This window comes from Debaryomyces fabryi, assembly GCF_001447935.2.
Source record: "Debaryomyces fabryi strain CBS 789 chromosome Unknown contig00209, whole genome shotgun sequence".
Lineage (NCBI taxonomy): Eukaryota > Fungi > Ascomycota > Pichiomycetes > Serinales > Debaryomycetaceae > Debaryomyces > Debaryomyces fabryi.
Window position 1 is genome coordinate 1 of NW_015385635.1, and position 14,086 is coordinate 14,086.

The 14,086-nt window shown below is 32.3% G+C and overlaps 2 protein-coding genes across 2 annotated transcripts; one reads left to right on the forward strand and one right to left on the reverse strand.

Annotated features, from left to right (window-relative positions):
- Positions 1-237: 237 nt before the first annotated feature.
- Positions 238-12,472, reverse strand: DYN1 (dynein heavy chain; the record flags this gene model as incomplete). Its single annotated transcript, XM_015614264.1, has 3 exons — positions 238-255; positions 317-11,884; positions 11,960-12,472. The coding sequence occupies 3 exons, from the start codon at positions 12,470-12,472 to the stop codon at positions 238-240; spliced, it is 12,099 nt and encodes a 4,032-aa protein (XP_015464907.1).
- Positions 12,473-13,498: 1,026 nt separating this feature from the next.
- Positions 13,499-14,066, forward strand: AC631_05436 (uncharacterized protein; the record flags this gene model as incomplete). Its single annotated transcript, XM_015614265.1, has 1 exon — positions 13,499-14,066. A coding segment is annotated over one exon (568 nt), but the record flags the coding sequence as incomplete, so codon positions are not given.
- Between the last annotated feature and the right edge of the window lie 20 nt (positions 14,067-14,086).

Sequence of the window (14,086 nt, forward strand, 5' to 3'; positions counted from 1 at the left end):
ATTTTAATGGTGCTTGATCAGGCAATAATTTAATCCATGATTCGTATGCTTCTGTGGATATTCCTTCAGGGATATGTAACTGGGTTCCTGAATTAATAGTTAATGTGTTCTCAACTAAATTAAAATCAGTTTCAAATGCATGTATGCTAAATATATACTTTGCTAAGCTGGTGATATATTCTAAATCAGATTTATTATCGATTTGTCCACCGTAAGTAATCTCCCCTATTAAGTAACTTAATTCTTCCCAAGGTACTAGGTCGGGTGAAATATTAGATCTTCCGTCTTTAAATGGCGCTAGCAATTTTTCTATAACGTGAAGACCAGAAGCAAAATCTGAATCATTTATATCGTACTTCTTCGCAAATGACATAGGTGCATATCTCGATCTTTCTTGAAGGATAGAATGGAACCAAGATAACAAAAAGCATATGTGATTGTATTCACTCGTATTTTTAGCGAGAACTTCATGTTGTATCGAATTGTAAGTTTCATTTACTATACTCTTTAATCCTGGCTCATTTTCGAATATGAGTATTTTAGATTTATTAATCATTGCAGCTGGAATATCCGACGACAAATTACAACTCAAGAATATTCTAAAGTTTTCATGTGCTGATAAAGATTCTAATCTTTTATCTAGGTAACTTAGCCATGTTGGTGACATTTGGACATTTTGAATCAATATCCAGAATCCATTCTTAGCAGCAATACCGATCTCGTTATTCGCTATTTCAATACCTTCTTTTGATCCCATTGATACAATTATTAATTTCTTATTCATACGATGCGCCAATTGTTCGACTTTGTAGGTTGCATCATACGTTTCAAGCGAGGCCAAAATTAATGGTCCATCATGTTTGACTGGAGTTGATACCCAGTCTTTCAAATCATATTTAGAGCTATTAGGGCCAATACCTGTAAACAAAAATGAAGCCAAATTGTTGAAGGAATCCAAGAATGAATCTCGTTTATCGTTATTGGAGATTATTAATGATCTAATAATATTAGACAAAATGCTTAACGAATCATTTTCACTGTTTACAGAAATGATACGATCTATTGTTGTATTCGTCAAACAATCAATCTTCTCGTAGGATACCAACATAGAATCGAAAATAATATTCAATGATTCCACGTATTCACCACCTCCAACAGATTTCAAAATTTCAAGAAATGCGGTTTTGAATTGGTTTCCAATTTCTAAAGCATAAAAGCTAGCACTCAAAGCGATAGCAAATACTAGCTTATCCAAATGTTTTAATGATGGTGCAATTCTAGAATATGATTCTCTGTACAATTCTTTAATAAAAGAAGAGACTTCAATTTCATTCGGATTCCCTTCTAAGACATAAGAAAAAGTTGAAATATACGCATCAAGTGAAAAATGGTATAACTTGTTTAGTCTACTCATTTGCTTGAAGATTCTAAAAATTGCTGATGAATGTTTTGCAATATCGTAATATTTGTTTCGTTCGCTTTCCACTAACCTCATGACGTTACTTGATTCGCTGATTTTAACATCTATATCACTAGCCTCTGCCTTCAATACTTCCAATGTCTCAATAACTTTATCATTATCAAGGATATTTCCACTAGAGTCGCTCAATGAATTCAAGAGTTGTTCCTCAAGCTCGTGCAAACGAACTAAGTATCGACCTTGTAAGGAAACCAGCTCGAGCCTCTTAGCCTCTATGTCTGGTCTTTTATTCTGTAATGTGGTGTTGAGAATTAAGTTCTCAAGGCTGCCTGTTGTAACAGTGAAATTAACTATAGATGTTCTTGCAGTAACGAATGGCGACATCACAATCAGTGAGTCTCTTGTATGTAAGATTAGCTTGAATTCGGGTGAAAAATCTATTTCTTGATTCCCAAGTTTTATCATCGTACGACCGCCATTTCTATAAATCTCGTGTCTCAAAACTGGATCAAGAACTGGATCATAATATTCCGCATCTTGGATTAATAAAGTTCCTCCAAACCTTATTTCATTTTCAACTTGCTTCACAAATCCATCATTTAGGAAACTAGTAATACGTAATTTCTTTGGCTTATACGATTTCGATAGTATTGCCGGTATCTTTGACGGTGGATCAATAATTATAGGTATTTTCGACCTTTTCATTATTGTAAAGTTTTCTATATTTAAATCATCATTAGGTAAACCATTTTGTTCCCAGATTAACATTTCATCTCCTCCGGTTAAGTATCCCGTAACTGAGATACCTTCGTCAAAACTAATACCACAAGATCTTAATCTATCTGTCCATTCTTTCATAAGAATACTCCGGCCCTTTTGATCGAAAGCACCAGCGTAGACTAAAAAGGCTGCCGTTAAAATGCCATTTCCAACCAAACGTTCCCTTTGATCGCCGAACTTATTAATGCTTAATTTCCATCTTTCTCTTTCTGCAGTCAAATCATCAACCAACTTCAAGCTTCGATTGACTCTTGACTCTACAACCTTCATTTCAGATTTGATATTTTCTGCTTCTCTAATTAAGGAGCTATAGTTTTCCTTATACTGATCAATGCTTGATTCCAATTCGTGAATCATTTCATCAATTGCTATCAATTGAGCTTTCGTTTTTTTCTTTTGACGCTCCAAAAGATGAACTTCCTCTCTAAGTGGCCCAATCTTTTCTAATATAGTAGAGTAAGTAAGTTGTGCTTGAATCCACTGTAACAATGGGCCACATGCTTTACTTGCTCTATTAACAGCATCAAAATTGTAATCACTTCTAGATAGATATGTTTTTTCCATATATTCTCTAATATTGGGGGTCAATTGCAGTTCATTATCGTAAGCTACTATGTTTGAGATAAAATCGTCACGACGCACAATTAATTGAACATCTCTCCAACTTGATACCTCATAACCAATCAAAATACAAACAGATTCCATTGTCATCTTGACAGCTGCAGGAGGGTTAGACATACTTCTAATTTCAGTAAGATGTTGTTTCTTTATATTCTGAACACCCCTTTGAGCCTCTAGAACAGCCGGTTCTGCAAGTTCTAAATCTTTTGTCACTTTCACCTTACGTCTTTCTATTTCAATTTCTTGTTTAGCAAGCTCCTCCTGAGTTGCCACTGAAAATTCTTGTTTGCGTTCTGCCTCGTTCTGTTCTGTGAGCATTTTGCTTAGCATTGCTTTTGCTTCTTTATCTTTAATTGTCAAATAGTTTTTCTTTTCCGAGAGATTTCGTTTTAAATCATTCACTTGCAATACTGTCTCTCTTAATTTGTCTAAGCCATTTGTAATGTGTCGTTGGGTTTCCTCTAAGTTAAATTGCTTTTCGTTAAAAATGTTAATGAATTCTGTAACGAAAGACATAATTCTGCTAGGAGGATTCTTCAAAGGAAACTTTGCTTCATAGTCAATCTCAAGACGATGGAAATAAATAAGCGTATCAATAATCACATCCCTAAATCCCAAAATTTTCGAAGACCCAAACAGTTCAAAAGAATCAGGTACAACATAACTTGAAATATCAAGAGGAACTGGATCAATTAATGTCGATACTATATCACGTAATGATATATTCGACCAATCACCCATCCAGCTTAGGACACATCTATTGAACAATGCTGGCGAAGAAACAACCTGAGGTCTGTTTACATTTTTCATTTCATTAAGTGTGAATATAACATGTAAATTTTCAGAAATCTGCTTGGTGAACCAATCATAAAGTTCTTCATTCGAATCCAATAGCAAACTTTGTGAATGTGCCTGTTCGGAACACAAATTCATTAAATTATTGAATTCATCTCCTTCAAATAAACCAGGTATTTCTGCATTGGCAAGTAAGGTATTCATACGTTCAACAAAAGACGTTTCTAGAATACTTGATTCATCAATAATAAAACATATCTTCTCTCCTGTTGCACATCTTAAGAGGATGTGTCTTAAAGTTGCATCAAAATCAAGCAAACTATAATTTTTGCTCACATTTAGCTGAATGACTTTTAGACCGTTTACCCATGCAACAAAATTCGTGAGTGTCGTTTTACCACTAGTGCAGGGTCCCACCAATATCATGTGGCCTTGCGGTTGTTTTAATACTCGATCTATTCTTAGCGAATGATCTAATAGATCTTCATATAATACTAGATCGACTTCAATTTCTTCCTCGCTGAAAACTCGAAGTCTTTCTGTAAGAAATGACCTAAGTTCATGTTCATTATTGGACTCATACACTCCTGTTAACCAACTTGAATAAAGGACAGGTTCCTTTAGTGTGGATTGAATATCCACATTAGGGAATTGCATTAACACAACACTTCTGAAAAATTCTTTTGTCCAAACCCTATCCGAGTCGCATACAAGCCTATCATAAAAAAGCCTCAACCCTTCATGGTACCATAATCGGACTAAATCCTGCAAGTTTGAATATTCTGATACTTTCAATGCTTCAAGTATGCCCTTGCACCATCGAGTTAATTCACGGGGAGAGTAAATATAATGGTCTTGTAAAGCAGGTGTCATCTTTTGCTTTGTCTGCAAATATACTTCAATCATAGCATCTGTAAGGGATGTTGTATATCCTCTAAGGTTAGGTGCACATTTTATAATAGCTAGATTAAATGTATGATAAATTTGATATAAAGAATCTTTTCCAGGATAATCAACCATTATTAAGGATACATGTCGTAAGAAACGATCAGATAGCTTATTACGACCTGGATCATTAGGCGAATTACAAGCACCAACAAATTGGATATTTTTTAATTTAACCCATTGATTTTCCTTGGTATTCCAAAAACCTTTATGTTCAATCATTTGACGTATTAAGGAGATAACCCTTTGTGTACCATACTTGTCAAATCCTGGCAAATTGATCTCGTCACAGAAAACTACAACCCATTTGCCATTGATTTTGGGGGTAAGAATAGCACCAGTGTTAGTCTTTTTGTAATAACAATAATGCTCTAATGACTTCATGAGAGACTGAGGTGTCAGATCCTTTGAAAAGTTAAGTGATAGGACATCTAAATTCGGTGATTTTCTCAAAGCTTCTAACAAGGTCATTGTCTTACCGGAGCCTGGTGGACCGCATAGTAATAAGGATTTATGTTCATTCAAAATAGAGTATATCAAATTCTCATGCCTAATAGTATCCAACGTTGGAATGACGGTACTTGGATTAGTAACATGCTGTGGCTCGAGGTCTATATTTTGAACTTTGGTATTCCAATTTTGCCATTCACATTCTGGAAGAGTTATATCATAATCGAGATAGTTATCAACTCCTTGTTTATCTTCAATTCTGTGTAGTTCGCCAAATGAACTTAAACGCATTACTATCTTGCTAAATCCTTCCCTCTCTTCGTGTGGCGAATCACCAGCAAAAGCCCATATAAATGACAATACAATGGCTTTCACGATATATTTGCTCGAATTATCTACCGGGATATCCTTGTTCTTCAACGAGTAGATAATGAAACGGCGACAATATGATTTAAGCAATGTGAAGAAAGTTTCCAACGATCTATTAATTGTGAAATTCATAATATGATTGAGTTTTTCAGATTCATTTATGATTACATTCAAATCGTTGTAATCTATAATATGAACAATCTGATCAATCAATTGATTGTATATTGGATTAACATTCTCATTGTCGGTCATTATATCATCTATAATTTGGATTGGAGTTGAAGACAATTCAAATAATAACTTTTTAAATAACATATCGGTTGAAACTAACGATGAGTCAAACCAAACCATACCACATCTACTAATGGTTGCAGGTGTTGTGTATTTTAAGTTGTCGACTTCAAAGACTATTCTCAAATTTTGGGGTAATGGGAGACGTTCACCATTTGGCAACGTTAAGATCCTATTATCATCTAAAACACTATTAAGGTTTTCAACCCATTCTGGATCAATATCACCATCAAACACAATCCAAATATATTTAGATAATTCACCTCTTAAATTGTTTTTAATTTTTCTTAGGATACTTGTAAATAAACCATCAGTCCAATCGCGAGTTACCAAATCTAAGGAACCATAGATACTTTCTTTGGACATAACTTTGCAATCAATAATGAACGACAGGTTATCGACATTTTCTATCTCTGACATGGATTTCAAAACCAGTTTCCAAATTGTAGATTTACTTGAACCCGAATCTCCAACTAGCATGATACCATGATGACTATTTTGAATTTGATACAATTGCAATGCTTTTGTTATAAAATTTTCTGATATTACTAACCCATTTTCCTTTCCATATTTGTGAAGTTGAGCTATAAATTTGGAGTTATCATGTGTATCATAAATAACACTTGGAAAGTATTTATCTTGCAAATCATTTAAAATTAATTCATCTTGCTTAATTAATTTAGGAGTTATTGTTTCTTTTATGCTTTGTAAAATTAGCTTATTCTCAAAGCCTTCATCATTACTGAGATTATCATCTAATGAGCGTTTAATTAAACCACATTTAACTAATGTATTTTTCAAAGCTCTGAGACCAAAATCATAATGAGACTGGTTAGATGATAATTTTGAAAGTTCTGAAAAAAATGGAACAATAATAGACGCCAACTTCTTAGAATAAATAAAACTTTGTGAAGTAAGCAATACTTCCACGATGATTTCTAGATCCGGTTTCTCCATTGAAAAGCTTCTAAACAATTTTTTTAAGTTTTCAGGCAATTCAGATCTACCAACATATCCAGGATTCATTGTGACAAAAATGCCTGTTTCAGGATTGATATTAATCTTTTTACCTGAAATTTCAATTAAGTCATTTGGGTTGCTTAATCCCAACTCAATATTTTCAATCTGTGAAGAAACAGCACTCAAGTTATGCTCGTCTAATCTATTAAATTCATCAAAACAACCCCAACATCCTACCTTGCAAAGACCCAAGAAAATACGCCCCATGGACTGAAAGTCGAAGGATTCGTCACAGCAAAATACTAAAACCATCTTCCCCAAATTATTCCCAAGTGCTTTAACTGTTTCAGTTTTACCTGTCCCTGCTGGACCAAATGGAGAACCTCCAAGTTTTTGATCTAACGCTTGAGTCATAGATAAGAAACATTTATCGACTAAAGGTGTATATGCTAACTTTTCAGGAAGTCCTAAATATTCAAATCCATACGTAAATTCAGTATTCGACTGCTTTACTTTCAAATTATTTAATAGATCATTTGATTTTAAATCATAATAAAACAATTGTTGAGTATTCCATATAAATAAAGACTCAGAATGAGACTTCGAATTAATTAGTGATGTGATAATATCTCTCTGATGTATAAATTCAATGATCAAATGTTCTATCTTCAACCTCTGAATAACTGCAAGATTCGAAGATATATGCAGCGTCAATTTTTGTATTACTTTGCAGCAATTATCGAAACAAATCAGCAACTCTTTAGCAGCAACGGCTGTTCTAGTATACTCTGTAAAAAGAATCTGGCATGCTATCGTGCATATTTGGGCAGGAATTGGATCAATTAAATCGAATAGTTTCATTTCCCCTAGGTTATCAAAGCTTTCATAAAAGACTTTAAATTCTGCAAGAGTATTTTTGGTTAAATTAGACAAAGTGAGCCGTACCTCTAATTCAAGCTCTTTCAACCATTCATTAATTCGAGGAAATTTAATAAGTGAAACTGGGTTAGATAATTTAACCTTTTCACCTTGCTCACTATTGATAGCAATTATTAGACAAGAACCTTCATCGTAATCAACATGGGATATTCCAATAAACATCTTCTTTAAATGCTTATTAACTATATCAATTGAACCTCCAATTATTTCTAATAAGTCTTCATTTCCAATAAAGTAAAATCTAGGAAATAATTCCCTTTGCTTTTCGAGATATTCGGTCAAAGATTTTCTGACTTTAATCAATCCATCTAAAGCTTTTTCCATTATGGACTGGATATCTGGGATAGACAATACTTCAATTACTAAAGAATATTTATAAATTATTTTCAATATGTTGAAAAACTGAAATGTTATATTTCCGAATCTTGTGAACTCAATAGGTAAGACGTTCCTAATATCATTGTTTTCGTTACTAAAAACACCATCTAAATACACCCATTGACGTTGAACGTCAATCCACGTATCTAATAGAACAGATAATTTATTCAAGGTATCTTCTAGACCAATTATCTCTTGCTCAAAATTACTGTAATATGGTGAGTTTCTCATACTAGACAACGAATTGATGTCACCATTACATTGGTCAAATAGGGTATCCCAATTCCTAATCAATCTGCTTTTATTATTATAATTGAACATTTCAAAGGAAAGCATGGACCAATCAGATTTTATCTTCTTTATATTGTCTTCAATAGTTTGTTCGTTATTAGCCTGCTTCAAAACAGATTTGATGACTTGTTCATTGACAACGAAATTCAAACTCCAAATATTTCCAACTGTCAAAATATCGTAAGATAAATCAGAAAACCCTAATTTATTCAATATCATATCCCAATGACGGGACTTCATAGAATCTGCTTTTAAATTGTTGATAAACGAAAAATTCTTCAAATATGATTTAATGGTATTTTGTATTTCATCAAATGCCGAATATTGACGTATTTTTGACGGTAGTGTTCTTGAGTTGCTTAATAACTCATCTAATTGACGATGTAAATTACGTGGTTGAATATCTTTCCACTTTGTAGAATTTATTCTGTTAAGAGTCTCCCATAATGTATTGATTGAGGACCAAACCGACTTGAGGTCTTTCGCTTCTCCCAAAACACCAGTCAATTCTTCAATGCTCTTAAGTGGAATGCTCAAACCATCACCAACAGCCCTAACTGTATTAATTTTTGATATTAACGAAACGCAAGATTCTTCAAAATTATTCAAAGTATTGATTGCAAGAGAAGGATTTAGACTTCCACCAATTGGTTTCTTCTTAGACCAATCATTAAATATTACTCCTACGTGATCATTTAATCTTATTGACTCAGATATCAACTTTGATTCAATTATTTCGTAGTTATCTGTGATTCTTCGTTGCTTTTTATCAATCAAATTTGAGACAATCGCAAAATTATTCTCAAGTTGTTCAACATATATCCAGTTCTTTAAAAATTTAAATCTTTGCTTGATAAGTAGTTTTTGGCCCTTGTATAAAATAGACAATTGATCTTGCCAGAAAGTCAAATTACTCTTGAATTTTAAAAATTGATCAATATGAATAATCGTTTTTTCGAAACTTTCTTGGAAGCTAAGACTTCCTTCTAATACTTTTTTTGCATCAATAAATTCAGTATTTTGCTTCATTAGCCTTTCCTGGTAGAAATCACCAAACTTCTTCATTAGTTCATTTTGAAAAGCGTCAAACTTTAAATTAACTCTGGATTGAACTTTTGTAAAATCAATATAGATTTTATTGCCAACTTTTGCAAATTTATCTGAATTATCAAAAATCTGTCTTAGTCTAAGAACTTTGTCAGTTGCATCTAGCCAACAATTAAGATCTTTAAAATTGGGTACTAACTTTGTTAAGTCTTCATTCGAATTCAAATTCAATTCCCAAATATTTTGTAAAGTGATCCACTTCTGAAAGTATATTTCTGACTCCTTGTATAAATCATCAATGACAACAATAAATTTAGAAACAGCAGACGTGAGGATTTCATTTGAAAAACTCAAACAGGAGAATTTAATTTCACCATTATTTTGTAATTGTACAATAGCTTGTGTTTCTATCACTGAAAGCGTTTGGTTTGCTTTCTTATATAAGAGTTGTTTGGTCTGCTCTAGGGGTGGTGATACTAAAAAGGATTGGTCTTTCAATAAAATAGAGTGATCAAACTTTTCAAATAACGGAATATTTTCTCCTTGCTCAATACCATTTAAGTCGGCGCTCAATAATGTTAATTGCTTTTCACATTTTTTAACTAGAATATTCAACAAATCCTCATTTATCAAATTGCATAAAAGGCCTATTTCAGTGAAGTTATCAAAAGAGAGCTTAACGACTTCAGATTGTATTGATTTAATAAGCTCGTTGATCACTTTAAAATCGTAATCGCATTGTTCCAATTCAGAATAAATATCATGATAGATAAAATCATATAGTCTTTCAAGGCTATTAACCTGGATGTAAAATTTGTAAATATCATTTTGAAATGTAGTTAGATTATTTAAGGAAACAATTTCTATCAAGTTTTCCGATCCATTAAGGGTATTGTCGTTAGGTATATGCTGTAAGTCAAAGGCTTGAGATAAGTGGATCCAATTAATTTCAACAATTTGGGGGAGCATGTTTAGAATCTTCAATTTTTGATTCTCAACTAAGAATCCAAACTTCTGTCCAAACGCTGTTTCTAGTAAATCAAATTTTACAATCTTTTTCAAAATATTTATATGCTCAATCAATCCACGAAGAAAAGAATACACCTTATCTATTTTCTGAAATTGAATTAGTAAATTAATAGGAACATCAAACCCTAAATTAGTTAATTGCTTCAGTTGCTCAGATAATTCGATTAATTTGAAATCAAAATTTACATTGATGTCAAGTTTTGGAGTTGGTGTGATCTTTAAAATTGAACCTGGTAAATAGTTGATATCTGTTTTCGTCACTTCATCCATCCAATTCTGAAATAAATCTTTCGTGTCTAAACGCTCGATCAATTTATTTATCTTGGAATATATTTCATTTCCAATCGAATATTGATTCCAGTTAGAGCCAAGTAAACTATGCAATATTAACAAATAGGAATTTAGTTTATTCGACAAACTAATATTCCAGGTTATTTGTGCAACAACAGAAGAATCGTGATTATGACTACCATTAATAATACTTTTATTTATAGTATCGACCAACCTGCTGCTTTGATTGACATTCAAATTAATCAAGCTCTCAATCTCCAGATTTGCTTTTGATAATATTTTCAATTTGAATTCGTCGTTAATTAGATGCAACAAGTGATTTGAAATTGCAGTCGATATTTTGAATTTACTAAATACCGATATAAAATCGTTGAAGTTGTCGCACTTGCTGAAATAATCATTAAGCTGGGCAATAATTAATGATTCTAAATTTTGGTAAATTGATAGATATAAATTCTCGTTATTTGACCAAACCTTGAAACTCTGTAATGACAAATCCAAAAGATTGCAAGGAATAATATAATTGTTATATGCGTTTGTTAATTTATGGGAGAATTCTGTAGAATCCTCGAGAAAAGTATTCAACATTATTAATAAATCATTATGTTTTAAACGAAAGTCATACCATATTTTGGTACGGTTTTTCAAATTGTCAAACTGAAGTTGAGTAATCTTAATGATGAAAAACTTTTCCTGTCTCTTTCTTAATAACTCTCTGAATAGGTTAATTATAAACTTAATATTATTATCAATTATGTTGAAAATCTTCAAAATTAAATCGTTGTAAATGCTGAGAAATTCTTGCAATGGAATGGTCATTAAGTTATAATCAATTAATATCAGCGCTAATTTATTACTTATGTCATTAAGTATAACTTCGATTAGTTGAATAGCTCTAGTCAATGAGAACGAACTTAAATTTTTCAATTTTTTGAAATGGCCGAAGATACTATTAATAATTTCCTCGAAGTATTGTAAGCTGAATTTTTCATTAGTAGATAAAAGCAAGTCATCAATAGGTAAATCCTTTAACAAAGAATTGTATAACTTGGTTTGTAATAATTTATCATTCAATCCAATATTGTTCTGAAAGGTCAAAGTTATATGAAACCTCTTGCATTTATTCAATAGTTCAATTGATGTTTTTATTTCCGAAGAAGATATCTGTCTATCTAAAGATATTAAAGCTAGTTCCATTGACTTCCAAAATTGGATTTCATCTATTATTGAATCGCCATCCGTGGGAGTGTGATTCAAACTTGTAATGGATTGAATTTGCTTAATCCAATTATTCACTATGTTAGTCAATTCATTCAAAAATTCAGTATCATTTATTAATTCATTCTCAGTTACTTCACCTTCAATCAACTGTGAAACTTTTGGATGGCACGAAATAAGTAAATCTGGAATTTGGATTTTTTGTTGTAAATGCTGTAAGGATAAAGATAATTCACTGAATTTGTTTTTGGCATTATTGATTAAATTAGTATTATCCTTGTTAGAAACTAAATTAAAATATGGTGAAATACCAAAGTTTATTATGGATCTTATGTTTTCTAGTAACTCATTAGAAGATGATTCCCCGCCATGAACTGTTGGGATGTTTATTACGTTCAAATTATTCGTTGAACTCAATTTTCCTGCCAATTTAACAATAATTATTATGGTTCTCACCTCATCTAAAGAAGCTATAGAATTCAAGTCGTTCGTTATGTCATATTCTGTTGGGTATTTTATAACAAAAATTGTATCATTGGAAAAGCTGTTTAAAAAATTATTCAAATATTCATCAATTCCAGCCGCAGATGGTAAACGCAATAAGTTGTCAATAAATTCTGTCAATTCATCTAAAGACACGGAACTCATGTTACGTAGTATAGATACTAATTGGATATATTGCTGGCGTATGTCGTCTTGTAGGATTCTTTCTATGAAATGATCTGGATGTAAACAAGAAGACCCAAGGTGATACGCGCACTAAATATCATTTGAGCATAGCACTACTTGCTGCAAAACTTGCTAAGAATACCAATCATTCCAGCTCAGTAGGAACAATTATCTTTAATACAAGAATACTAAAGGCTATGAATTATCTGGAGTCTTCAAATAGATTAGACAGGCTTCAAAATCAAAAAAAAAAAAGAAAAAATAGTATTAATTCTATTTTCATTTCAATTTTTATTTTACTCTTTACCTACATTAAATACAAATATTTGACATAATTGCGAGTAATAACAAAATTTTGTAAATAACAAAGATTCATCATAAAACAGATTATTTGCATTATTTTCAATAGACTTGTAAAGGTTTTAAATCCTATAAAGCAGTCATAATTATGAACCAAGAAAAAAGAGATGAGTACATGATGCTACACGTAAGTAAATGACACTTAGAATACTACGCTTGTTCTTTCTAAGTTATTAATTCTAACTTTTGCATAAAAGGCTCAAAAGTACGCACCTTCCGAAAACTTTTCTTTTTCAGAAGAATATATGATGTCAATAGTCAAATTAATAAAGATGGAATCATAGCCTCTTACGGCCGTAAGCCACTTCTTCGGTTACAAAATGCGGGCCGATCCACATTCCTTCATAAATAACCTGGAACGGCCGTAAGGCCTTGAATAGGTAATATATAACCTAAGAATTAGTTAAATGCAGGTTATGTCTACATTGTCTTATTAAGGTATTTTCAAAGAAAAAAGGTATCAATCTACATTTTGCAACCGTTTATACATTATACGGCCGAGAAAAAAAATTCTGTTATACAAAATTAGTAAGACTGAGTAAACGTACCAACCGAATATATGAAAGATAAGAATGAATATATAAGTACCAATGATCACCACAAAAAAGAATAATGACAGAGTAAGATAAGATTAGAGGTAGAAGAATGAGTGCTAATTCATTGACATCAGGGGGTCAAGAAACAAAGGACTCTAAGTCGATTCAGGAGCACACAGATACTTCAGAAAATAATGAAATACAAAAATATGAAGGTTTCGATAGTACTGCAGAAGGTGACATTCGAGAGCTAGCAAGAACAATGTCCCATATTAGTAGGGAACAAACCAACAACACGACTGGGAGTGAGGACTTAGTGCGCAATTTATCTCATTTCTCTAGCATTCCTGGAGTAGAGCCTTATGAAGAAGTTGACGAAAGATTAAATCCCGATAGTGAACATTTTGACGCTAGACACTGGGTTAAAAACTTAAGAAAATTACATGACTCAGACGTTGAATACTATAAACCATCGTCTTTGGGCATAGCATATAGAAACTTGAGGGCCTCCGGGATTGCAGCAGATTCTGATTATCAAACCACTGTATTTAATGGAATAGCAAAGAGTCTTATGGATGGATTTAGATACTTACAAAAGGATGATGCTTCTCGTTATTTTGATATATTAAAGAGCATGGATGCAATAATGAGACCCGGTGAAGTCACGGTTGTCTTAGGTAGACCAGGTTCCGGTTGC